The sequence below is a fragment of the Prionailurus bengalensis genome, chromosome B2 (assembly GCF_016509475.1).
Source record: "Prionailurus bengalensis isolate Pbe53 chromosome B2, Fcat_Pben_1.1_paternal_pri, whole genome shotgun sequence".
NCBI classification, from domain to species: domain Eukaryota; kingdom Metazoa; phylum Chordata; class Mammalia; order Carnivora; family Felidae; genus Prionailurus; species Prionailurus bengalensis.
In genome coordinates, this window is record NC_057349.1 from 55769418 (window position 1) to 55796094 (window position 26677).

A 26677-nucleotide genomic window follows, 5' to 3' on the forward strand; every position below is an offset into this window, starting at 1 on the left:
CCACCCACCTCCTCTCCAGCAGCCCTCAGTTTGTTCTGTCTTTAAGAGTCTCTTATGGTTTGCCTCCCTCTCTCTTTTTATCTTATTCTTTCTTTCCCTTCCCCTATGTTAATCTGTTTTGTTTCTTAAATTCCACATATGAATGAAATCATATGATATTTGTCTTTTTCTGACTGACTTATTTTATTTAGCATAATATACTCTAGTCCCATCCACACTGTTGCAAATGGCAAGATTTCATTCTTTTTCATCACCTCAGTGGATGGACATTTGGCTCTTTCCATACTTTGGCTATTGTTGATAGTGCTGGTATAAACATTGGGGTGCATGTGTCCCTTAGAATCAGCATTTTTGTATCCTTTGGATACATACCTAGTAGTTTAATTACTGGGTCATAATAATTCTTTCATCAGTCCTGTCATCTCTCTTTATGAATCTCTCTTTTCCCAATTAAATAATTTGAGGTTATTTCAATACTTCCTTTTTTTAGTTTGCTATTAAATATGAAACTACATGTTTTACTTGTTTGGTGTACATCTTTCTGTTTTGATTTTCATTCTGATGCTTTATCATTTCTTAAAATAGCTCCCTATGTAATTCAGCCAAAATCCTTTCCTGTTGCTCATTTTTAAGTGAAGAGAGATTTTCTTTACTGTTCAGTATGTGGAGTAAACACTACCACCCCCTCTTTTTAGTTTTCCAAAAGGATAAAAAAATATAGCCTCTTGCCTTCTGAAATCTACCTTATCTGCTCAATGATCCATTTAATTTAAATATTCTATTTTTGCCCTTTTTTTTTTTTTTAACTTCCTTGCTTAGTTTGGGGCTGTGCCCAGCAGCTTCTCATTGTGTAGCTCAGTCTTAGAATTTCAAGAGTTCATAGAACCTAGGCTTTCCCAGTATCTTCAGATCTTGAAGTGGACTCAATGACTTCACCCATAAATTCAGGTATAAAACACCTCTCGAGGGGCACCTGGGTGGCTCAGTCGGTTGAGCGTCTGACTTCAGCTTAGGTCATGATCTCGAGGTTCGTGAGTTTGGGCCCTGCATTGGGCTCTGTGCTGACAGCTCAGAGCCTGGAGCCTGCTTTGGATTCTGTGTGTGTGTGTGTCTCTCTCTCTCTGCCCTTCCCCCACTGCACTCTGTCTCTGCGTCTCAAAAATAAAGAAAAATAATAAAAATAAATAAAAATAAAAATAAAACACCTCTCAAGGGTCAGCTTCTATTCTTAGATTTACCTGACAAATATTATTACCTGGGCATCTGCCTGTACTTGTGCCATCAGAAACCACACTGTTTTGTTTCCGCTTTCCCTCGACAAATGCTAATCTTGCAGCTTTCATTGCTTCATCTCTACCCACTTGCATTTTGAGGTTGGTGGAAGATAACTGTCACGTAGTTTTGGTATACATGCTGATTTGTTTCTAAGTATTTTGTGTTTTCTATCTTATTTGTACTGTTTTTTATTTATTTTCTTTCTACCTATATTACTTACATTGTATTCACCATGTATCTTTTGTCAAAGCTCTCAGTCATATATTTCTATTGTACTTTTTAAAATATCAGGGTATGTTTACATGCATGGGGAAATGTATGTGCAAAATCAAACTAGTAACGCTCACTGGCAACTCGTTTTCTTAAAGACATTAGTAAAACACCTGGTTAAATAAATTAATGTTCAACGGAGGGTTGCTGGAGGGGAAATGGGCAAGGGATGGGCTCAGGTGATGTGTATTAGGAGGGCACTTGTGATGAGCACTGGGTGTTACATGTAAGTGATGAATCACTAAATTCTACTCCTGAAATTAACATTACGCTATATGTTAACTAACTAGAATTTAAATAAAAACTTGAAACAGTAAAATACATAAGTAAAAAATAAAAAGAAATATAAATAAATTAATTAATGTTCAACTCTTAACTAATCACTTTAGCCGAATGGGAAAAGTTGCTTGTCAACACATGGGATAATTCACAAGACTCTCTGCTTTAGAGTAATAAGATATGTCTGCAAGATAACCAAGATTAAAAAGTTATAATTTTTTTTTCTCTTGTGTCGTGAAGTTATTTGCTCCAAGCTATAACTAGAATTCTGTTAAATTATTTGAACAAACAATAAAAATGGTAATATTTTATGTGGAGATGGATCTGGCAAATTTTATCCTTAAACTAAAGAGTTTAAGCCCTCAAAAAGTCAAATATGGTCACAAAGTACAGTATAATTCCACTAAGTATGGGTAATAGTCCTTTATATTTAAAATTTTTTTAAACGTTTATTTATTTTTGAGACAGGGAGAGACAGCATGAACGGGGGAGGGTCAGAAAGAGAGGGAGACACAGAATCAGAAACAGGCTCCAGGCTCTGAGCTGTCAGCACAGAGCCTGATGCGGGCGGGGCTCGAACTCATGGACTGCAAGATCATGACCTGAGCCGAAGTCGGATGCTTAACCGACTGAGCCACCCAGTCGCCCCTATATTTTAGAAATTTTATATAATAATTACCCAAATCTTATTATTGGTAGCATATACTTTAATAATATTAAAAATATAGAAAAATTCATAACCACGTTTTAGTTAAAAGACACAATAAAATATTTGGGATAGCAATAATACTTTTTATCAACATCAATATGACCAACTATCATTTATTACTTCACATTTGGGAGAGAAGAGTCTTTGTTTATTTGTTTATTTGTTTTTTAACATGGATGATGTATGGTACTAGACAAAACCTTCAAATAATTTATAAAACATGCCTGATTTATCTAACATCCTTCTTATGAAACTGTTTCATAAAATGTATCAATATTTTTAAGTAAACTACATCTATCACCTACTATAGTTGTCTAAAAAATTTATGAATCACTAACATCATGAGGAAAGATAACTAGGGTTAGAAATTAATTTGTAACTCCCATGCAATAGCCCATGAAAGACAAACATTCTCCACATTAACGATCTAAGTGCATCTATCCTCTATAACATAAAATAGCTGAGTGGTTCATCTGCATTCAATGCCTCTGATACGGCATGAAGGAGAAAAAGATCAGAAATCTAAGCAGCAAAGAGAAAGCAGGAGTATGAGATATTACCAGGCTTGTGGATTTTCATAATAAATCAGTCTCTAAGATTTTCCCCTAGTAAAGTAATGATATGAGATATGATGTGAGGCTCACAGATTACATCTTGGATAAAAATCTATTAATATTATACATAGATTTTGCATGTTTATTTATTTTTAGGTGAAAGTGCATATGCAGGTATAAAATACTTATAGTAAGAAATAAAATTCTTTGAGTGAGAGAAAAACAGACATTATCTTTTGAAATAAGCCCTCCAACTTTCATTAGAGGGAAAGACTCCTTACAGTCCCAACAGAAAGATAGACATTGAACTTAATGCCCAGAGTTTAATTTTACAGTAGAAGAGAAAAGAAGAGAAAGCAGAATTTTTTTTTGGAACAGCCACAAGAGATTCACCACTAAACTGTCAGAGCTGAGAAATGGGAAATCTGTTTTAACATCAGATGCGAGGGAGGAGATGAAGACTTTTAATATCACCACTCCGGTGCACCAGCAATAAAACAGGGATCTTGCAGCATCTGTTCAAAGTCTGATGTAATTCTTTGGTGAGTATTCCCTTAGAACAATATAATTTTCTAAAGTATCAACCCTAGAGTGTGCAATTCTTCAGAGAAGGTTAAATTTTCCTCTCAGTTATAGAGATTTGAAAATGCCACTGCTAATTACATGGAAATATTAGACGCTTCATGAATCAATTTGGTAGAACTATTTAAAATGATGCAGATGGCTTCATTTATCTAACAAATCTCATCTCTCTGGCTTGGGAATCAGAATCTCCAGTTTGCATCTGAACTCTGGTATCCTAATTTAGGGCACTGCTGAAAAAAAAATTCTCCCAAACCTTAATTTAGAAATGATTATTTGCAGAATGAAAAATGAATAACTAATAAAATAGTCTTTCACGGAACTAATAGATGTCACGAGTGTCGAGTAAACCATACCAAAAATCAGAAAGTAAATTTATGACCAACACATTAGGAATACTTCTTTCTAACTTTCTAAAAAAATATATAGCCCTGTGGTAAATGTATTATATTAATGAAAAAGATTATATTAACGTCCTTGTTCTTTAACTTTCAAAGAATAATTCCCAAATCCTCTATTGTGAAATCATATCTCCATACAACGACATATATGAATCTTTACGGCAGCCTTATTCATAATAGCCTAAACTGTAAACAATCTATAAATAATCATCAAAAAATGGGTAAATTTTGGTGTAGCCACACAATGAAAAACTTCTCCGTGATGTAAAGGAACAAACTATTGATACATGCATCAACATGGATAATCCTCAAAAAAACATTATGTCAAGAGAAACAACGCAGAAGCAAGCTATATAGTGTGTAAATTAGTTTATGAAATTCTAGGAAAAGTTAAAAGATGGTAACAGAGAGCAGATCAGAGATCTCCTAGGACCAGAGTGTGAGGCAAGGCCCAAAGGACATTTTTGGTGTGACAGAAACATGCTCTATCTTGATTGTGATGGTACAAGCATGACTATGTACGTTTGTACACTTAAAAGTGGTAGATTTTCGGGGCACTGGGTGGCTTAGTTGGTTAAGCATCAGACTTTGGCTTATATCATGATCCTACAGTTTGTGAGTTCAAGCCCCGCACTGGGCTTTCTGCTGTCAGCACAGAAACTGCTTCAGTTCCTCTGTCCCCCTCTCTCTCCGCCCCGCCCCCACTCATGCTTTCTCTCTCCCTCTCTCTCTCTCAAAAATTAATAAACATCCAAAAAAATTTTTTTAAAAAGTGTTAGATTTTTGCATATGTGAATTATACCCTAATAAAAGACAAAAAAATATGATCTAGGCCTGGTGGCTTTAAAAAACAAACAAACAAACAAACAATGGCTAGAGGTAAAACATGTGCACTTAAATGACATTTTTGGTTTATAGCCTTAAGAATTCATAGCAATGTGGAAGAAACTATTACACTTGCAACTAAACATACTGTGACCAATTTTCTGACCTACAAACCTAGAGGGATGAAGAGAAACTCTTTCCTCTTAAAGAGGAAACTCTGGGCTCCTAACACAGGCAGACTTCCCCAAAAGCTCATGCTGCTCTTCCTCTTGCCCTAAGAACAGGACTAGGGTTGGAAAGTGGTGACCTTCTTCCCTGTATGAGTTGTCATGAAATGCAGACAACTGTTACACCCCAACATATGGGCTGTTAACTCAGGGACTCCCGGCACAGGGTCCCTTTCCCCTTTTTCATCCATCTGGGGTGCATACTGTCTGTGATAAACAGCACAGAGGTTGGATGAAAGCATTTTCACAAATAAATTATATCTAAACTACTCAGTTTTTTTTTTAATTAAAAAATTTTTTTAATGTTTATTTATTTCTTTTTTTTTGAGACACAGAGCATGAGCTGGGGAGGGGCAAAGAGAGAGACACAGATTCTGAAACAGGCTCCAGGCTCTGAGCTGTCAGCATAGAGCCCAACACGGGGCTCAAACCCATGAACTGTGAGATCATACATAACCTGAGCCAAAGTTGGACACTCAACCAGCTGAGCCTCCCAGGAGATCTTTTTATTTAAAAAAAAAAATTAACGTTTATTTATTTATTTTTTGAGAGACAGAGAAAGACAGAGCACAAGGTGGGGAGGGGCAGAGACAGAGGAAGACAGAATCCAAAGCAAGTCTATGCTACTCAGTTTTAAAGAGGCTAGATCATGATGAAAAATCATAGTCAACTCAATCTTTTATATCCTGCAGGTAATTTTATATTATTTAAAGCAATTTGGATCCATTTTCTTCTTACCTTGGGTGTAGCAGTTTAAGAAACAGCAAGATAAAATTTAGTAAAGTCTATTGCTTCCAGCATTATGGCTCCTTGAAATTAATCTGCCAGTTTAAACAAAGTATTTTCATGAAACTGGTCCTCCTATTTATGTCTTCTTTTTTACCTCATATAATTAAATATTTCCTAATAATTTCGCAGTAATCTCAAGCAAACTACTGTCTCTTGGGCAACAATATATTTTGGTTATAAAAATTAATGAACTAAATAAGCTAGCATCTTCACTTTCTCTGCCAACTTCTCTGCCAAGATTATATAAGCCAATGTACATGTGCATGTGTATGTGTATAATATGGAAACACATAGTTTACACCTCTGATCAATTCAGGGAAAATTAAGACCACCCCACAGTCACCTTCATAATATTAAGGATTCCTCAAGTTTAATTATTACGATCCAGATTATTATGTTAAAGATATAGAATTGCCCATAAAACATAATTCTGCTTTATCCATATTATGAATTCTTCCTTAAGACAAACGATAATCAAAATAAAAGTTTCTACATGTTTTAAGATTGTTATAGTTATAATTATTTTTAAAATGTGGATATCACTTTTAATCTAAAATGTATAGGATTGAGATCCTAAAAATATTTTTTAAAATTATTTTAATGTTTATTTTTGAGAGAGAGAGAAAGACAGAATGTGAGTGGGGAAGGGGCACAGAGAGATGGACACAGAATCTGAAGCAGGTTCCAGGCTCTGAGCTGTCAGCACAGAGAACCAAGTGGGGCTCAAATTCACAAACCGAGCATGACCTTAGCCGAAATCAACTCTTGACCGACTGAGCCACCCAAGCACCCTGAGATCCTGAAAATATTAACTCAGCCCAAGGAAGGCTGTGTCTGTTTAGTTGATGGCCTCTTATTCTTTACTGTTTATTCTCCTGGTTTGGTAGTGGTGACTGTTGACTTAGTTTGATTTAAGTAAATATGATGGTGGTGCTGCTGAGGAAATAAATATCTCTCACATATTTCAGTAATATTCAGGGAAATAGAAATGAGAGCTATTCAGTATTCAAACACTGGAAAATTTTTCCTGATTTTAAATAATTTTAGCTCTAAAATTGTTTTAAGGTAGACAGGTGAAAGGAAGAAAATTAAGAAAAATGGGGGAAAATATCCCATAAAAGTGCCAAATAACTGAAATAATTTTTTTTTCAAAACATGCAAAATATCAAAAGGAAGAGAAAACAGCAAACCTACTATTGAGAAAGAAACAGCAGCAAATACAGGGCTTAATAAACTTAGAAATGTGAACATAAAAACTTCTGCAGATATTCCAAGTTTTCTAAATCAATGGTTACATTTTTTTGTTTTGTTTTTGACCCCATAGTGATGCGAAATTGTAGCTGTTTAGCAACTATATACCTATAGCTTAGGCATGCCTTATCTGGGGTAAACTACATGCAAGAATACTGGCATACATTCACAGTTCATCTCAAAACCCTGACCTCAAAAGCAAAAAAAATTAAATGTTAGTATTACCAAAATTAAAACAAATGTTGTTTGCACAGAAAGTATGTGACACAATAAATATCTTTGCAAGTAACATTTCAACAATAAATATACTAACAAGAAATCTAGGGGCACCGGGGTGGCTCAGTCAGTTAAGCATCTCTTGATTTAGGCTCAGGTCATGATCTCCCAGTTTGTGAGACTGAACCTCACATCTGGCTCTGGCCTGACAGCACAGCCCTTCTTGAGATTCTATCTCTCCCTCTCTCTGACCCTCCCCTGCACTCTCTCCCTCTCTCCCTCTCTCTCTCTCTCTCAAAATAAATAAACTTAAAAAAAAGAAGTTTAGGTAATTTCTGATATTTAGATATTAAGAAAGACATACATGGAAGTGTGTCCTGTACTGACTTGTGGTATGGTCACTCCTGTAACTAGGTTAAGTGCTGGTGACAAGCAGTATTGGACAATTAGAAGCACAGTTCACAGAGAATGCCTTGTGAATGGCATCCCGGGAAGTATATAAAACTTTGTCTCAGCCACTAAAAGTCAAGTGGTGCAATTATTATGTTCATAGCAAAATACATAAAATTTAATTTGTATCCTGGCTTTTTCATTTTTCTTGGTCTTTTTATTTAATTTTTTTTATGTTTATTTGTTTTTGAGACAGAGAGAGACAGAGCATGGGTGGGGGAGGGGCAGAGAGAGAGGGAGGCACAGAATCAGAAGCAGGCTCCAGGCTCTGAGCTGTCAGCACAGAGCTTGATGTGGGGCTCGAACTCACAAACCGTGAGATCATGACCTGAGCCGAAGTCGGTTGCTCAACCAGCTGAGCCACCCAGGCGCCCACCGCCTTTTTTTTTTTTATTTAACATTTTTTTTATGTTTACTCGGTCTTTTTGATTTCAATTTTGGTGAACCAATACAGAAAGCAAAAGTGAACTCAGTAATATTATCTGTTAGACTAAGGAGTTTGGCTACTTTGTCCTTCTCTGGGCTCTGTTTAGCATCATGAACCATAACCAGAAAAAAGAGCTCTCTACTTTTTATCAAGGGTTGTCAAGAGCTCAAACAAAATTTCAAGTATTCATGACAACACTATTCAACTACGAATGATTCGTGTATTTATGGCTGATAAAACTAGATCACTATTTAACTTTTGAATGGTTTGTGAAATTAAAGAAAACAATAAGGAGAAAACAGAGTACAAAGTCAAAAACATCACTGCAACTAATGAAATTCAAAATCTGAATTAGTGCTGATAGTGCACTTAAGTGCAGGATTTTTCTCTTTAACATTACTCCGGTCCCATTATCCTCTTAACTGTATCTCTAAATTCCCCAAGCTGCACTAGAACAAGTAGTCCAAATTTCTCTTCAAAGAACATCTATTGGGGTCAAGTTCTAACAATTTAAAACAAACATGCAACACTATCTTTCTAAAAATGTACAAATAACAACCTTCCATCAAAGGTTTTTCTAAGAGTTAAAAACCATAATTTTTTTTTAATTTTAGATCACCATTCTTACTTGGTTTGACATTAAAATTACCCATAAAACTAAAAATGTAGTAGTTCTTGCAACGAGCAAAATAAAGTTATTTGGGAAATTTTTCTTTCTCATTTGACCTATTATATAGACCCAATATATTCATTGTCTATCTGTGTGGGTCTATTGCTTCGCTCTGGTGATTCTTATGTGTCTACTGGAATTTGTAATGTGTGGGCAGAGCGAAGATTGGGTCTAGTTTAAAAAAGCAAAGCAAATATTAATACTTAAAAAACATATGTTGAGAGGGATAAGCCAACTAAACATATATGTAGCACTAAATATTATAAAATATATTAATAGTATATGAATGTATATCAGTAAATTGAATCACCTTAGGATTCTGCTTAGAAATTCTTCCCTAACATAGGAAACTGGTAAAGAAAGAAGTCAACGGGTAAATAGATTGCAGGTAACCTTGATGGTAGTATACTGTATAACTTGATCCCTTATCTAAATTCCACCATCTGTAAGAAAGTTAAGAAATGATTGATGAAGTAACAAACTCAGTTAATGTTCTCAGCACAAAAATGCCACATGGTCCTTTTCTTGGCTACAACAAACCTTCAACAATCTGACCTGGTCAAAAGGAGGGACTAAGAAAGAAAACTATCCCAGTCTTGGTTTGGGGCAGTACATTCCGTATGGTGCAATACCTTCCCCTTCTGGGATCTATGTAACATCCCTGACAAAATGCCATAGCACTCATTTTCACAGGCTGTAATAAAATTAAGAAACCTTACAAAGAAATAAGAATTACCTAACCAATTAACCTTGATTGAGTCTCTTGGCATTAAAGTAGACATTCAAAGGTACAAAGGCCTTAAACCAGCTTTATGACTAGCTTAATACTTTTTAAGTCAAACATTCTGGAAATCTTTGAATTGTCTTTCTTGGAAGCCTTTTCTCTTACTGGCAACTCTGAAACAGAACTTTGACATATGCTTCAAAATAAGGTGCAGATAAATAACAAAATAATCAAAACACCAAATACACAAACTCACACAGATCCCCAGAAATTTTCAAAGTCTGTAGTAATTGCCATGAGAGGGCAGCAGAAACACAAGAGAACAAATCCAGTATTTGGAAAATTGCTCACAATGTTGAGAATCTTTTAATTTTATAAATAAAATTGTAGGAATATGTTCCAGTCATCTAATGTTATATAAGTAATCATGTCAAACTTAGTTGCCTAAAATAACAAGCATGTTACTATGTGCATGGATTCTGTGGGTGAGGGAATAGACAGAGCACAATGGGGATAATGTGTTTTGATCCCAGAGCCTGGGGCTACACATAGGACTCCAACAATCTGTGATCACTCAAATGGCTAGAGGCCGATACCATCTGGAGAGTTCTTTACTTGCATGTGTAATGCCTGGGAAGGGATGACTCAAACGCTGGGCTCCACTGGGATTCCCCACTGGCCTCTCCATTTAACTGGCTGGAGCCTGCTTTGGATTCTGTCTCTCTCTCTCTCTCTCTCTCTCTCTCTCCCCCCTCCCCGGCTCGCACTCTGTCTCTCAAAAAATCAACATTAAACAAAAATAAAAATAAAACATATATATAATTTTGATTCACAACATGCAAAACACTGCCACCTCATGCTCTGTCAATGAAGCTTATGAAGACCAGAGCTTGGATAGATTTAAGGAATTTGTTTTGTTTTCATTCTTAGGTCAAAGCCCACTGCAATGAATGACAAATTATTTACACATAAAAGGGTTGAAGATGTTAATGTAAAAATTATTTCTCACTAGTGTGATGATATATTTCACTCTTCAACTCAAACCTGACTATATTAATTGTTTGGTCACTTGGAGTCGTAATATATCATAGGTTGATATAACCTTGTGTTGGTTCACCATTAAAACTGCTTTCCTTGTATTCTCACAAAATATATGTTTGCAATCCAGTGTTCCTTAGCACATGTGCCACTGCTCAGGTGTAACCGTTTAGTCTGTTAAAATCTAATTTCTCAAAATTCAGATCCAAGAAACAGACGAATGCAGTGAATAAATAAAAAATAAATTTCCACCTATCTGTAATTTCTGATATACTCTTTGTCCTTCACAAACTCAAGTGATATTTAAGCAAAGAATAATGCTTACTCCCCTATCTCTGTTTGGAAGTCACGATTGGGCTAAGCATTCTGTCCTGCAGAGGGGAGCTGAGAAAAAATATTGTTGATCTACAGTGCAGTTTATTACGGGGCACAGCTAAAATTAAAATCAGGGTGTCTGGGCTCTTGATTTTGTGGGATTACAAGTTGCTTTGTTGTTGGGGTTGTTAAAAAGTTGAAACAGGAGTCTACATAACCGATCCCAGCCTGACTGACAGGCAGTGAGCAGAGCCTCTCCCCTTCAGGATTTGAGAGACTAACAGTGCTGTTTGATGTGAGGCATAGCCCAGAAGCCAAATGAGAGAAGGATGATTGGTACAGGGTTCACACCCACCAGGCAGCAGCATCACTTTGAAGGTTTTCGGTTGATTTTATTGTTGATGAAAATCAAATTGCCATGAAATCAGAAAGGATTTACTAAAGTAGCCATCACCCAATACAGAAGATATATTATAAAATAGAAACTGCACATGATATTAGCACATCAAAGAGAGAAAGGCTTGCCTAGAGAATTATCACACAGTTTCACATAAAACTCCACCAAATGGCACTTTACTTTTAACATATAATAACCAGCATGTTCTAAGACTACATGCCAAAATTTCAACCAAGCTTATTAATAGAAATGCCAGAATACCTGTCATTACAACATCATTTATTTGCAACATGTCTATTTGTGATTTCCATTTAAGGACAATGGAAGCATGCAAGAAATTTGCTTTGATGCTTTCCGCAGTTTCTTCACTGTTATCGGGGTGACTGGCTTTTGTCTGATTTTCTCTAAACTCTCAAACCTTTTCTCTTGAAGATAATATGTTTGCTCCTCACTCGTTTCAAAGATAAGCCTGTAGACCACTGCTTCCTCTGTTCTCCCTCACCAATCTCTGCCATCAGCATCACTAAAAATAGCAACACTCTATCCGAAGCTACAGTAAGTTACCCCTGAAGATTGCTCAGAAGCAACCGCTAGTGAAGCCAGCAGCTGCATGGTTATTTCGAACTGGCTGGCCATATGGTGCATGAGGGACGTAGACTTTAAAGAAATTTCTGAACTGCCAGTTAATTTCCTGAGATATTTTGAAATATCGCAAACATGCTGTATATATTACCTCCTAATTTTCTCTAAGAATACCTTTATCATCACAATTTAAAAGCCAGCTTCTGTTCAAGCATTCCTGCATAGTTTTAGGTAAAATGTGAGTTCATATATTCGGTGATCTGACCACTATGGGAATAAAATATTGAATATACGGTAGGATTTTGCCACTGGTATTACCTTGGATATTACCACATTTCACTTTGTTTTGGCTCTGTTTCCTTTCTTTGCTTATAGAGTTATTGGCTAGGTATCACAAAACTAAAAGGAATATTTCCCCCAAATCCATCAAAACCAAAATAACACAAATAGAAACATTAAACTTGGTAGAATCTCTTTACTACACTAAACCACTAGAACTATTTTCTATACCATGCAATTTTATAATGATCTTAGAATAAATCTTAAAATGTCATGCTTTGCTAAGGATGAAAACGTCTTATTAGAATTATAAAATTAAATGAGTATGTCACTCTTTCCACCTACTAATTCAATGATTGATGCTTTCTTAACTTTTTTTTTAAAGAAAGTGTTAAACAGGGGTGCCTGGGTGGCTCAGTCAGCTGGGTGGCCGACTACAGCTGAGGTCATGATCTCGTGGTCTGTGAGTTCAAGCCTCGCGTCGGGCTCTGTCCTGAGCGCTCAGAGTCTGGAGTCTGCTTCCGATTCTGTGTCTCCCTCTCTCTCTGCCCCTTCCCTGCTTGCTCTCAGTCTCTCTGTCTCTCTCTCTCAAAAATAATAAACAATAAAAAAAATTAAAAAAAAAGAAAGTGTTAAACATAGCAGGATGTTTAATTAAATTAAAAGTTTTGTGAGGGCTTGACTCATGTCTAATATTTATTTTCTATAGAGCATGATATTTAATCTACAGGTAAGCACATAGCAGAAGTGCAAGACTTTTGCATAGTTATTTTGTCCTGACTTAGACAACTACCCAAGTATCTCCTTTTTGTCGTGAAGCAAAGATCAAGTTTAGGACATACATTGTGTAGCATCTTAATAGCAGAGTCAACACAGAAAAACAATCCGTATTATTTCAATCCATAATAATTATTAAATTGTGCTTATTCACTTATTTATTATCTGTCTCTGCCATTGGAATGTAAACTTTAGGAGGAGACTATGGATGGCACATAGTGTGACACATAGCAACAAATACTTCTGCAATTAATGCATGAATATATTCCTGTGTGGCTGTATAATACATACACACAGAGATACTTCCACAGAAGAATCATATGAGTTTTATTTGTTAAAAGAATAAAATCACATATAAAATCTTTCTTCCTGATCAGGTCATGTTGGGAAGAGGTAAAACAGCAGCATAGTAATCAATGTTTTAACAAGGATTTATTTTTTTATTTTAATAAAGTGTTTACTAAGGTGAACTTTTGCATATCCACGTCTGTGGTTTTATGTCATCTGTGTGCCCACCACCCTTGGCAGTTAAGATCTTATCTAGATTCTATAAAATGGAGTTTATAGTGCAATACATTATTGTTGTTCTTTTTTTAATATGAAAAATATTTTTTAAATGTTTATCATTTTTAAGAGAGAGCACAAGCAGGGGAGGAGCTGAGAGGGGGGAGATATAGAATCTGAAGCAGGCTGCAGGCTCTGAGCTGTCAGCAAAGAGCCCGACATGGGGCTCGAACCCACAAACCGTGAGATCATGATCTGAGCTGAGGTCAGAGGCTTAACCGACTGAGCAACCCAGGCACCCCTACTGTTGTTCTTAAATGTTCTTATTTTCTTTCATTTTGTAAAAGAACAATGAAAGTAGTTGAAGCATAGGCAAACATGATGGATCACCCAGAAAGTAATCAATGAGAACCTGGATTTCAAGCAACAGCTAATATTAGTAAATTAAACATAATGGAAACTTAATAGAACCAAATTTGTTTCCTCCTAGATTTTCAAATACTTATGCTGGTACCTAACAGGAAAAAAGGCATCCAATGTACAACTTTGTGAACAGAAAAAAAACTTCCAAATATATGGGAAAAAGCAATAAATACTCATTTACTTTGAAAGCTACAGAGGGAGGGACTACACAGATACTCTGAGTAGGCAAAGCTGACAAGGATATTTCTCCAGCTGATGGGAGTATACAGTTTAATGAGAGAAACCAAACATTTCAATAAAATACGTTGTGATGAGAGGATTTAGCCTGTCACAGGAGTTCAGGAAATCCCTGTTGGGGAGATGATGCCTGATCTAACTCTTAAGAAAGTTTGAAGAATATAAAAAGCGCACAATATGAAGTTTACATTGTAAGATTATGAGCTATCTGTACAGTGACATTTCCCACTATAAATTTATTCAAGATTTCACATTAACAGTTAAAAGGGAGAACTCCTAAACAATTTTCTAAGGAATTCCCATATTCAGAAATAAATGTTTGAAAATTATATTTTCCATGGTAACATACTGAATCAGAAAAGCATGGCCTGATCAAATAATACTACCTTAACACACCCACCTTTTCTCAATGAATCTTAAAGGATCCTTTATGAATAAATCTCTATAAATGGTTGTTATTTTTCCAAAACAGTGAATTCTAACACATTGAAAATTGCTTTCACTTTATAAAATGGGACGATGATGTCGTTCAGATATGAAGGAAATCATTTCAAATATCAAAGTTCATATATTTCTTAGCTTATTTGTTCTTTTGAGGTCAGGTGAATTGAAACATTTAAGAAAAGAAGTGGGATTCTCTTAGATTTGCAGATGAGTATTTGAAATTGCTTTAGATAAGAGGGCCAGAGTGAAATGGAGCAAAGAGATAAAAAGAGACAATGATATAATGGATGTGATTAGGTGACATAGTTGAAGAGAGAAAGGGGATCCAGACAGGGAATTAAAGAAAATGAGCAGGGGCGCCTGGGTGGCGCAGTCGGTTGAGCGTCTGACTTCAGCCAGGTCACGATCTCGCGGTCCGTGAGTTCGAGCCCCGCATCAGGCTCTGGGCTGATGGCTCGGAGCCTGGAGCCTGTTTCCGATTCTGTGTCTCCCTCTCTCTCTCTGCCCCTCCCCCGTTCATGCTCTGTCTCTCTCTGTCCCAAAAATAAATAAACGTTGAAAAAAAATAAAAATAGATATATAAATAAATAAATAAATAAATAAATAAATAAATAAATAAAAAGAAAATGAGCAGAGACATATAGAAACATCCTACAGAAGACACAGGAAAAGTGAAAAGATTTGACAACAATTTACACAAAGGACTAAAGAGAATAAAGATATGGAATTACATGTTCTGGGGAAAAAAAAGGGAGGTAATTGATTTTTATGAAAATAGAAGAATCAACAGGGAGTGCAATAGGGTGGTCCCAGAAGGTGAAAAATCATAGGAAATGATGGGACAACAGTGCAGATATGCTTGTAAGTTTGGCCATCAGTGTTACAGGTTACCTCCTGTATGTGTTAAATATCAAATTCAAAGTTCAGTACCTTTGCTTTATCTCTCATTGATCCTTTGCCCAGGATAGACATTTTAGCACCTGTTTCTTCCTGTAGTCTCTTCAAGGAGTTTCCTCTTGGTCCAAGCAATTTCCCCACAAAATTGAACTAGGAAACAAAATCAATAGAATTCTGTTTTAAAGTAGAAAAAAGTAATAATTTGCACCAAAAATAAATGATGGGCTGTGGGCTTTTCAAACTTTACCATGCAGAAGAGAGTTATGCCATTCACACACACAGAGACACATACACACACAAAACTATTTCAGATCTTCTCATCTATGATCCATTTTAAGAAGGATGCCTCTTCCTAAAGACTGCCAAAATCAATAATATATTGAACATGTCATATACTTACATAATCAAATAAATAAATCACTTACAAAAAAGAAATTAGGGAGGAGCACAATGGTTACAAAATTACTAAAAGCTTTTTCTCTCCAAACAGAATATTGAAAACTACACATATACAGAAAAGTTTAAAATACTACTGATAGTGCATACATACAAAACAGTTTCTCTAAAAAGGAAATTCTAGAGGGTCTATTCAGTATGTTATTCTTCCTAAAACATAGTTAAAAACAAGTGAAATAAAAGCAGTTATTGGAGTATATTGTCAGTTACTAACATACTCCACACCAAATGACTTGAATAATCTTTAACCTGTTAATTTAAGAAATAGAAAGGGCTTTGGGGTGCCTGGGTGGCTCAGTTGCTTAAGTGTCCGACTTCAGCTCAGGTCATGATCTCAAAGTCTGATTCGATGGTTCAAGTGCGCATCGGGCTCTGTGCTCACAGCTCAGAGCGTGGAGCCTGCTTCAGATTCTGTGTCTCCCTCTCTCTCTCTGCCCCTCCCCACTCACGCTCTCTCTCTCTCTCTCTCTCTCTCTCTCTCTCTCTCCCTCTCTCTCTCAAAAATAAAGAAATAAATTATTTTAATAAAAATTAAAAAAAAGGGGTTAGAATGCACCAAAAACCGTAGAATGCACCAAAAGCTGTGTTGGGTAAATGAAAAACAAAGATAAATAAAACTAAGTAACTTCTTTCTAAACGAGAGTTTTTCTCTATATGTTTTAAAATCCATAATCCTGTAGTAAGAAATACACCCTACTGAGTGGTGAAAGACTAAATGCTTTTCCCCTAAGTCTAGGATAAATTCAAGGATGTCTGCTTTCACCACATTTATTTAATATTGTACTGAAGTGTGGATTGTCGTACCTATAGGGAAGTAGATAAATAGAACAGTACAAAGTTCAGAAAGACTACACTTACAAGGTAAATTGATGTTCAGAAAAAAGTGCCTAAGTAATAATATTTGGAAAGCAAATCTTTTTAGCAAATGTAGCTAGAACATTTGGATAATCATATGCAAACAAAACAAAACACCAAAAGAAAACAGACACACAGAAAAACTTTTCTGTCCCACCTCGCTTTTAGGCAAACTTTATTTTGAGATCTATCATAGATCTAAACATGAAATCTAAAATTATAAAAATTCTAGTTAGAAAGCATAGAAGAATGCCTTTGCAAAGTTAAACTGGGAAAAGTTACTTAATATGAAGCAAAGAGCACTCACTAAAGCTTTTGCTGATCCCAAAACCACTAAGAAACTGAATAGACAAGACACAGATTGGGAGACTATATTCCCCGTGTATACATCTGAAAAATGATTAGTATCTAAATGTAACACTGTATGTTAACTGACTGGAATTAAAATACAAACTTTAAAAAAAACTAGTATCTATGGGGTGCCTACATAGCTCAGTCAATTAGCGTCTGTCTGACTCTTGACTGGCTCAGGTCAAGATCTCACGGTTCATGAAACTGAGCCCTGTGTCAGGCTCCGTGCTGAGAGCCTGGGATTCAATCTGTCTCTCTCTCTGCCCCTTCCCTGTGCTCTCTCTCTCTCTCTCTCTCTCAAAAATAAATAAACTTAAAAAAAAGATTAGTATCTAGAATCTATAAAAAATTCCATCAAGTCAATAATTAAACACACATATATCAGAATTACTAAAACCAACCAACAAACAAAGACCAAATATTGATGAGGATAAGGATGTGGAAGTACTGGAGCAATTACTGTTGGCAGTTTAAAAGGATACAACTACCTTGGGAAGATTGGCTATTATGTATAAAGTCATACATGGAGTTCTGCTATGACCTAGCAATTCTACTTAGGTATTTAACCAAGGGAAATAGAAGCACATGTTCACAAAACAACTTGTACAAGAGTTTCCATAATATTTTACTCACAGTCACCATTAAACTATAAATAAACCAATGCCTATCCAAGGAGAAAAGATCAACAAGTTTATACATAAATAGAAAGGGATAATTCACTGATTAATATAATGGCATGGATATATCTCACAATTACGTTGAGTGAAAGAAGCCAGATACAAAAAAAGTATATCACATTAGATTCTATTAATACAAAGTTCTAGAGGCCAAAATAATACATGGTGGTAGAATTCCTAAGAGTGGTTGCCTATGGAAAATAGAAGGCCAGGACTGGACTGACGGGAAAGTGATTTGAAGGAAACATCTGGGGTGATGGAAGTGTTCTATATTGTGTTGAAAGTATAGGTACATTTTTGTCAAAACTTATCAAGTTGGGGGGCACCTGGGTGGCGCAGTTGGTTAAGCGGCCGACTTCAGCCAGGTCACAATCTCGCGGTCCGTGAGTTCGAGCCCCGCGTCGGGCTCTGGGCTGATGGCTCGGAGCCTGGAGCCTGTTTCCGATTCTGTGTCTCCCTCTCTCTCTGCCCCTCCCCCGTTCATGCTCTGTCTCTCTCTGTCCCAAAAATAAATAAACGTTGAAAAAAAAAAAAACTTATCAAGTTGTACACTGAAACCTGTGCATTTCACAGTACGTAAATAGTACTTCAATTAAAAATGGAGGCAAAATTAGAAGGTTGAAAACATAGAAATATTTAAGAACAGTATCATAACTAATACTAATTGCAGGCACTTCTACATAGGAATTTCACTAGACTTTTAGGAAACACATCATTCCAATCTATGCAGATGTTGGAGGAGTCGTCGAGATATGACTGCCAATTGACCCACAACCTGGACTTTGGCAAGCAGAAGCTCTTTATCCCCTCCCTTATCCTTGGAATTTATGTTCCACCCACTGTTCCCACAGTAGGAGCCACTTTAAGGACACAGCCTTTAGACCATCTGGACTGTAAACATGACTGAACCATATTAAGGCGTCTGTATAAACTCTTAAGATTGTGGTGGGCAGGTGCTAAGATCTACTCATTTTGCAGTCACCCAAGACAAGTCTCATATAGAAGTTCCTTGCTTATTAAACCTTTCACCTACCAATCTGGAGTGGCCTACCTCTTTCTTCAATCTGTTCTTGCCCTGCGTGTACGGGAGCCAGTTTTGAAAATCACTGGGAAATTCCTATGGTTGTGAGCTAATAGCAGACTATCCAGAGGAAGAAATGGGGAAATATCCCTCAACTCAGTTAGCAGTCTAGTATAACCTTGATATAAAAGCATATCAGAAAAGAGAATTTATAGAGCAAATCCACTCATGAAATAAAAACCACTTAACAAAATACCAGCCTGCTATATATACAAAAAAGCACATGATGATTGAGTTGTGTTTGTCACAGATACACAGGTAGTTTAAGATTTATAACCCCTAAGTTATAACCCTTAATTTATAACAATGGAGAAAAAATGGTTAACGTTTTATTTGGATGTGAAAAAAGGCTAACATTTTATTTAAACAGAAAAATAATTTTATGAAATTCAGTTCCAATCTTTGTAAAACTCATATCATCTGAAAAATGAAGGAAACTTCCTTCATTTTAGTAGAAGCTTTCTACTAAAAACCCATAAGAATAGTGTATTTATGAGTAAAATATTATTAAAAACAAGGTAAAGATCCACATTCTTGTTTTCTTCAACAATGAAGATTCAAGCCACTGAATAAATGTCATAAACATCAGAAAGTAAGAAACAAAATATATATAATATATACAAAATTTATATATATTATATATATACATATATATTATATATATATAGAGAGAGAGAGCTTAAAGTAATTTAAGAAAAATCATCAGAATAAGTAAAAGAGCTTAGCAAGGTGTTTCATACAAAATCAATATAAAAAATCAATTGTATTTTTGTGCACAAGCAACATATAATTAGTAATTTTTTAAAAAAATTTTTTTTTCAACGTTTATTTTTGGGACAGAGAGAGACAGAGCATGAACGGGGGAGGGGCAGAGAGAGAGGGAGACACAGAATCGGAAACAGGCTCCAGGCTCTGAGCCATCAGCCCAGAGCCCGACGCGGGGCTCGAACTCACGGACCGCGAGATCGTGACCTGGCTGAAGTCGGACGCTTAACCGACTGCGCCACCCAGGCGCCCCAGTAATTTTTTTTAAAGAGAGAGATCATTTACAGCATCAGTAAAAAATAAATAAGATTTCCTAAGAATAAACTGAATTCTGTATAATCAAAACATTTACAGAAAATATATAAAATACATTAATAAAGCTGTCAAGTGGATATACATAGACTGAGAGGCAGATCATGTTCATGGACATGAAGTCTCAATTTCTAGTATTTTCAATTACATCTATAGCTCAACACAGTTCTAATTACAATCATAATAGGATTTGGATCAACTTACCAATTGGTTGTAAAATTTGTATGAAAACATCAAAGTCCAAGAATAGTCAAAGCATTCAGAAGCAGAAGAACAAGTTGAGGACTATGCCTATCACATACAAAGATTCATTATCAAGCTGTATTAATTATGACAATGTGATATGTATAGTCCTGGAACACAGATAGAAAATGGAGCAGTGGAATCCAGAATCCAGAAACAAACTCCTCCTTATGTTAAAATGATGTATGATACCAGGGGCAGTACAGATCACTAAAGCAGAATAATGGCCCCCTAAAGATGCCCATGGCCTAATACCCAGGATCTGTAAATATGTTACTCTGCAAAAGAGACTCTGCAACTCTGACTAAATTAGGAATCTTGCAATGAAGAGATTATCCTAGATTACCCAGGTGTGCTCAATGTCCTTATACATTAAAGAAAAATGCAACAGAATCACAGGTTGGAGTCATGCAGTTGCTGGCTTTGAAGACAGGAGGAAGCCATGAGGCACAGAATAAGGATACCTTCTAGAAGCTAGAGGAATCAAGGAACAGATTTTCCCATAAAACCCCCAGAAGGAATGCAGCCTTACTGACATCTTAATTTTAGTGCATGAGAACCATTTCAGACTTCTGATCTTTATAACTGTAAAATAAGAAATCTGTTGTGTTTCGAGCCACTTAAGTTTGTGTTAACTATTACAGAAACAACAGAAAACTAATATGTTAGGGAAAGAAGGAACTCTCTAATACAGAGCATAATTGGCTACCCATAGTAAGAATAATGAAATTGTTTCCTACACCATAGAAAAAATATAAATAGAGATGGATTATAGATTTAGGAGTGAAAGGCAAAATTTTAGAATTTCTAACAGAAAAATAAAGGAAAATAATGCCTAAGAGTTCTAAGACAAGACATAAAACATGCTAACAGTAAAAGTTTGATTAAAATTAAGAATATCTATTTATTAAAATAAACCACAAAGATGAAAACGTAAGTCACAAATTTGAAAACTATTTACATTATGTTACCAATAAAACATTAGTTTACAAAAACAAGTACAAAACTGTAAGGAAAAGACAAACAGCTTAATAAATAAATAAAAGATAAATAAAAGATAAAATCATTTTTATCTTAATAAATAAAAGATAAAATCATGAATATGTCATTGAGGAAAGAACAGCAAAAGAAAAATGCATGAAAATTTCAATCTCACTAGAATTTAAATAAAAGTCAAATTAAGATGACAATAAGATGTCATTTTATACACCCAATCATGGTAGAAGTCAGAAACCAAACACTGGTCAGAATGTGGAGACACAAAGATTCATATACCCTGCTTACAGGAATATAAATAGATTCAACTATTTTGCCATTGTCTTGTAAATCTGCAAATGTATTTAACCCATGTCTCAGCAATTCTGTTCTCAGGTATATTCTGCAGGTAAGTCTTGGTGCATGTAGAAGAACATTAAAAGTCTCAAAGCTTGTAAGAGCAAAAATAATTGGGAAAAGCCATCAATTCAAGAATGGTATGCTGTCAACTCGACCCCATATCAACACTTGTTTATGTCTGAGATGTGTTTCCCAGATCTTCTACATATGTTTTCCTTTTGTTTTGGGATTTTGTCAATAACAGGAAGTTGCATGAGACGAGGAAGATGAACATGAATTGTCATCCATTATTCTTGGCAAATCATGGTGCTCAGACATGGCTGTTTTACTGACGTCTACATGAGCCCCCACTCCGTGTATATAAAAGCTCCACAGACTGTCCACAAGCTTCCAGTTCTAGGTTCTGTCAGGCTTCAGACTCAGATCTTCACTGCCCATGGGTGACAGCTCTCTTAAGGTCCTGTCCCTTACCTCTTTCAACAACATGCTAGTCCTAAATTATAGATTATAACAATTATCTAGAGAGTAGATCCTATTTATCTCCCAGAATCATGATGGTACAAATGATTGAGTAAACTGCGACATATCCATAGTGGGATATTTATACCAGTGAACATAAATTACCCACAACTACATGAAGTCTCATTATTAAATCCTAGAAATAAAATTATGAGTAAAAAATTCAAGTTCTAGACATATTACATTGTTTTCATGAAACCCAATGAGCAATATCAACGTTTTGTTTATGAATAAATGCTTAGGTAGTTAATCTAATGCTCAAATAACAGGCATAATAATAAACATAAAATTCAAGGTCTTGGTAACCTCTGGGAATGGACAGTGGAGAATGTGATTAAAGGGAAACACAGTGATGTCAAAGTGATAAGTAATATTTTAGACTTTAGTTTAACTTAGGGGCTCATGAGTATCCATTTTATTTGATGCTCTACATGAAAAGCACACATATACTTGAATGCATTAAATACTACATAACTTAAAAAATCAAATAGATCAATTCCAGTTGAGTAAATTTTGACTGAACTTCTCTTGAATAGTCTGTTGTAGAACTTTCTTGTCCCTTCACAGGTAGCAGTAAAACATCAGATAGAAAAATACCAAAGTGAGGCACCTGGGTAGCTCAGTTGGCTGAGTATCTGTCTGACTTTGGCTCAGGTCACGATCTGACAGTTTGTGAGTTCTACGCCTGCTTTGGGCTCACTGTTGTCAGCGCAGAGCCTGCTTGGGATCCTCTGTCCCCCTCTGTCTCTGTCCTTACCCCACTCACGCTCTTTCTCTCAAAAATAAATAAACACATTTAAAAAAAAAAGAAAAGAAAAGAAAAACCAAAGCACTTAACGTGATATCTCCACTGGGAATGCTTATGACTGAAAGGAAGAGATTGCATTTCACGCATTCCTGGCTGAGGACAGGATATTAACAAAATATATATATGGGCTATACTCTTGAGAAATTTCTTTTCTTTGCCTTGATTATTGTGACACATTTCCCAACACTTCTTTCTCAATACAGTAGCTTCATTTCTAACCAGTGACCAATCTGAAACCAAATTGTCTAAAGCTGTAAGGGAGACAACCCTTTCAATTCTTTCCCAAACTCTACATTTTGAAATAGAACACATAGATTCAATGGAATGAAGATGTTGTATAATCAGATTTAAACTGATGTAAAGTATCTTTTATGAGTAACATTAATTATATAACATTATTTTAAAGATGCAGAACTTTTAATGTGTTTTTAAAATTTATAAACATAGTCTACCATTTGCTTTTGCAAACAAGTATTTATTTATAATACTTTAAGTTTGCTTATGTGATTTTATCTCTTCCTTAATATCTGCAGTTTTTGGAGCCAACAATGAGGAATGGCACGAAAACTTTTTTTCCCAATTATTATTTGGGTAAGTAAAATGCACCAACATCAGTGAACAATTAGAGCATAATAATTAATAGCATGGTTGTGAAGACCAATTACATGGGTTTGTAAATTTGCTAGCTATATACATTTAGCTACATTACTTAACTTCCCCTTAACTTCATTTTTCTTATCTGTAAATGGGAAGAATAAAGATAATAATACATGCACAATAAGTGCCCAGTAAATGCGGGTAGTTCAAAGAAAGCAAAAACACTAATTTGAAAAGATATATTTACTCTTATTGTTATTGCACCATTATTTACAATAGCCAATATATGGAAGTAATTCAAATGTCCACTGATAGATAAATGGATAAAGAAAATGTGGTATAGGAGGTTGCGGCAAGATGGCGGCTTAGGAGGATGCTGGGCTCACCGCACGTCCTGCTGATCACTTAGATTCCACCTACACCTGCCTAAATAACCCAGAAAACCGCCAGAGGATTAGCAGAACAGAGTCGCCGGAGCCAAACGCAGCGAGAGGCCCACGGAAGAGGGTAGGAAGGGCGGCGAGGCGGTGCGCGCTCCACGGACTGGCGGGAGGGAGCCGGGGCGGAGGGGCGGCTCGCCGGCCAAGCAGAGCCCCCGAGTCAGGCTTGCAAAAGCGGAGGGGCCTGACGGACTGTGTTCCGACAGCAAGCACGACTTAGCGTCTGGGAGGTCAGAAATTAACAGCTCTGCTCGGAAAGCGGGAAGGCTGGAGGACAAAGGGAGGGAGAGCTGCTGAGCCCCCTGACAACAGAGCTCAGTTAGGTGGGGAACAAAGGCGCTCGCCAGCGCCATTTCCCCCGCCCATCCCCCAGCCGAAATCCCAAAGGGAACCAGTTCCTGCCAGGGAACTTGCTCCCTCCGCGCAAACACCCAACTCTGCGCTTCTGCGGAGCCAAACCTCCGGCAGCGGATCTGACTCCCTCCCGCTGCCACAGGGCCCCTCCTGAAGTGGATCACCTAAGGAGAAGCGATCTAAGCCTGCCCCTCCTGCCCCCGAGCACCTTGCCTACCCACCCCAGCTAATACGCCAGATCCCCAGCATCACAAGCCTGGCAGGGTGCAAGTAGCCCAGACGAGCCACACCACCCCACAGTGAATCCTGCCCCTAGGAGAGGGGAAGAGAAGGCACACACCAGTCTGACTGTGGCCCCAGCGGTGGGCTGGGGGCAGACATCAGGTCTGACTGCGGCCCCACCCACCAACTCCAGGTATACACCACAGCACAGGGGAAGTGCCCTGCAGGTCCTCACCACGCCAGGGACTATCCAAAATGACCAAGCGGAAGAACTCCCCTCAGAAGAATCTCCAGGAAATAACAACAGCTAATGAGCTGATCAAAAAGGATTTAAATAATATAACAGAAAGTGAATTTAGAATAATAGTCATAAAATTAATCGCTGGGCTTGAAAACAGTATACAGGACAGCAGAGAATCTCTTGCTACAGAGATCAAGGGACTAAGGAACAGTCACGAGGAGCTGAAAAGCGCTTTAAACGAAATGCATAACAAAATGGAAACCACCACAGCTCGGCTTGAAGAGGCAGAGGAGAGAATAGGTGAACTAGAAGATAAAGTTATGGAAAAAGAGGAAGCTGAGAAAAAGAGAGATAAAAAAATCCAGGAGTATGAGGGGAAAATTAGAGAACTAAGTGATACACTAAAAAGAAATAATATATGCATAATTGGTATCCCAGAGGAGGAAGAGAGAGGGAAAGGTGCTGAAGGGGTACTTGAAGAAATCATAGCTGAGAACTTCCCTGAACTGGGGAAGGAAAAAGGCATTGAAATCCAAGAGGCACAGAGAACTCCCTTCAGACGTCACTTGAATCGATCTTCTGCACGACATATCATAGTGAAACTGGCAAAATACAAGGATAAAGAGAAAATTCTGAAAGCAGCAAGGGGTAAACGTGCCCTCACATATAAAGGGAGACCTATAAGACTCGTGACTGATCTCTCTTTTGAAACTTGGCAGGCCAGAAAGAATTGGCACGAGATTTTCAGGGTGCTAGACAGAAAAAATATGCAGCCAAGAATCCTTTATCCAGCAAGTCTGTCATTTAGAATAGAAGGAGAGATAAAGGTCTTCCCAAACAAACAAAAACTGAAGGAATTTGTCACCACTAAACCAGCCCTACAAGAGATCCTAAGGGGGACCCTGTGAGACAAAGTCCCAGAGACATCACTATAAGCATAAAACATACAGACATCACAATGACTCTAAACCCGTATCTTTCTATAATAACACTGAATGTAAATGGATTAAATGCGCCAACCAAAAGACATAGGGTATCAGAATGGATAAAAAAACAAGACCCATCTATTTGCTGTCTACAAGAGACTCATTTTAGACCTGAGGACACCTTTAGATTGAGAGTGAGGGGATGGAGAACTATTTATCATGCGACTGGAAGCCAAAAGAAAGCTGGAGTAGCCATACTTATATCAGACAAACTAGACTTTAAATTAAAGGCTGTAACAAGAGATGAAGAAGGACATTATATAATAGTTACAGGGTCTATCCATCAGGAAGAGCTAACAATTATCAATGTCTATGCACCGAATACCGGAGCCCCCAAATATATAAAACAATTACTCATAAACATAAGCAACCTTATTGATAAGAATGTGGTAATTGCAGGGGACTTTAATACACCACTTACAGAAATGGATAGATCATCTAGACACACGGTCAATAAAGAAACAAGGGCCCTGAATGAGACATTGGATGAGATGGACTTGACAGATATATTTAGAACTCTGCATCCCAAAGCAACAGAATATACTTTCTTCTCGAGTGCACATGGAACATTCTCCAAGATAGATCATATACTGGGTCACAAAACAGCCCTTCATAAGTTTACAAGAATTGAAATTATACCATGCTTACTTTCAGACCACAATGCCATGAAGCTTGAAATCAACCACAGGAAAAAGTCTGGAAAACCTCCAAAAGCATGGAGGTTAAAGAACACCCTACTAACGAATGAGTGGGTCAACCAGGCAATTAGAGAAGAAATTAAAAAATATATGGAAACAAACGAAAATGAAAATACAACAATCCAAACGCTTTGGGACGCAGCAAAGGCAGTCCTGAGAGGAAAATACATTGCAATCCAGGCCTATCTCAAGAAA

General features: G+C 36.7%; 1 protein-coding gene across 1 annotated transcript in view; it reads right to left on the reverse strand.

Moving 5' to 3' along the window:
- Positions 1-26677, reverse strand: part of KHDRBS2 (KH RNA binding domain containing, signal transduction associated 2) — a 609605-nt gene that overhangs the window by 355358 nt on the left and 227570 nt on the right. Inside the window, exon 3 of the mRNA XM_043591717.1 lies at positions 15576-15692. Within this exon, the coding sequence (XP_043447652.1) occupies positions 15576-15692 (117 nt within the window). The remainder of the gene's footprint in view (positions 1-15575; positions 15693-26677) is intronic.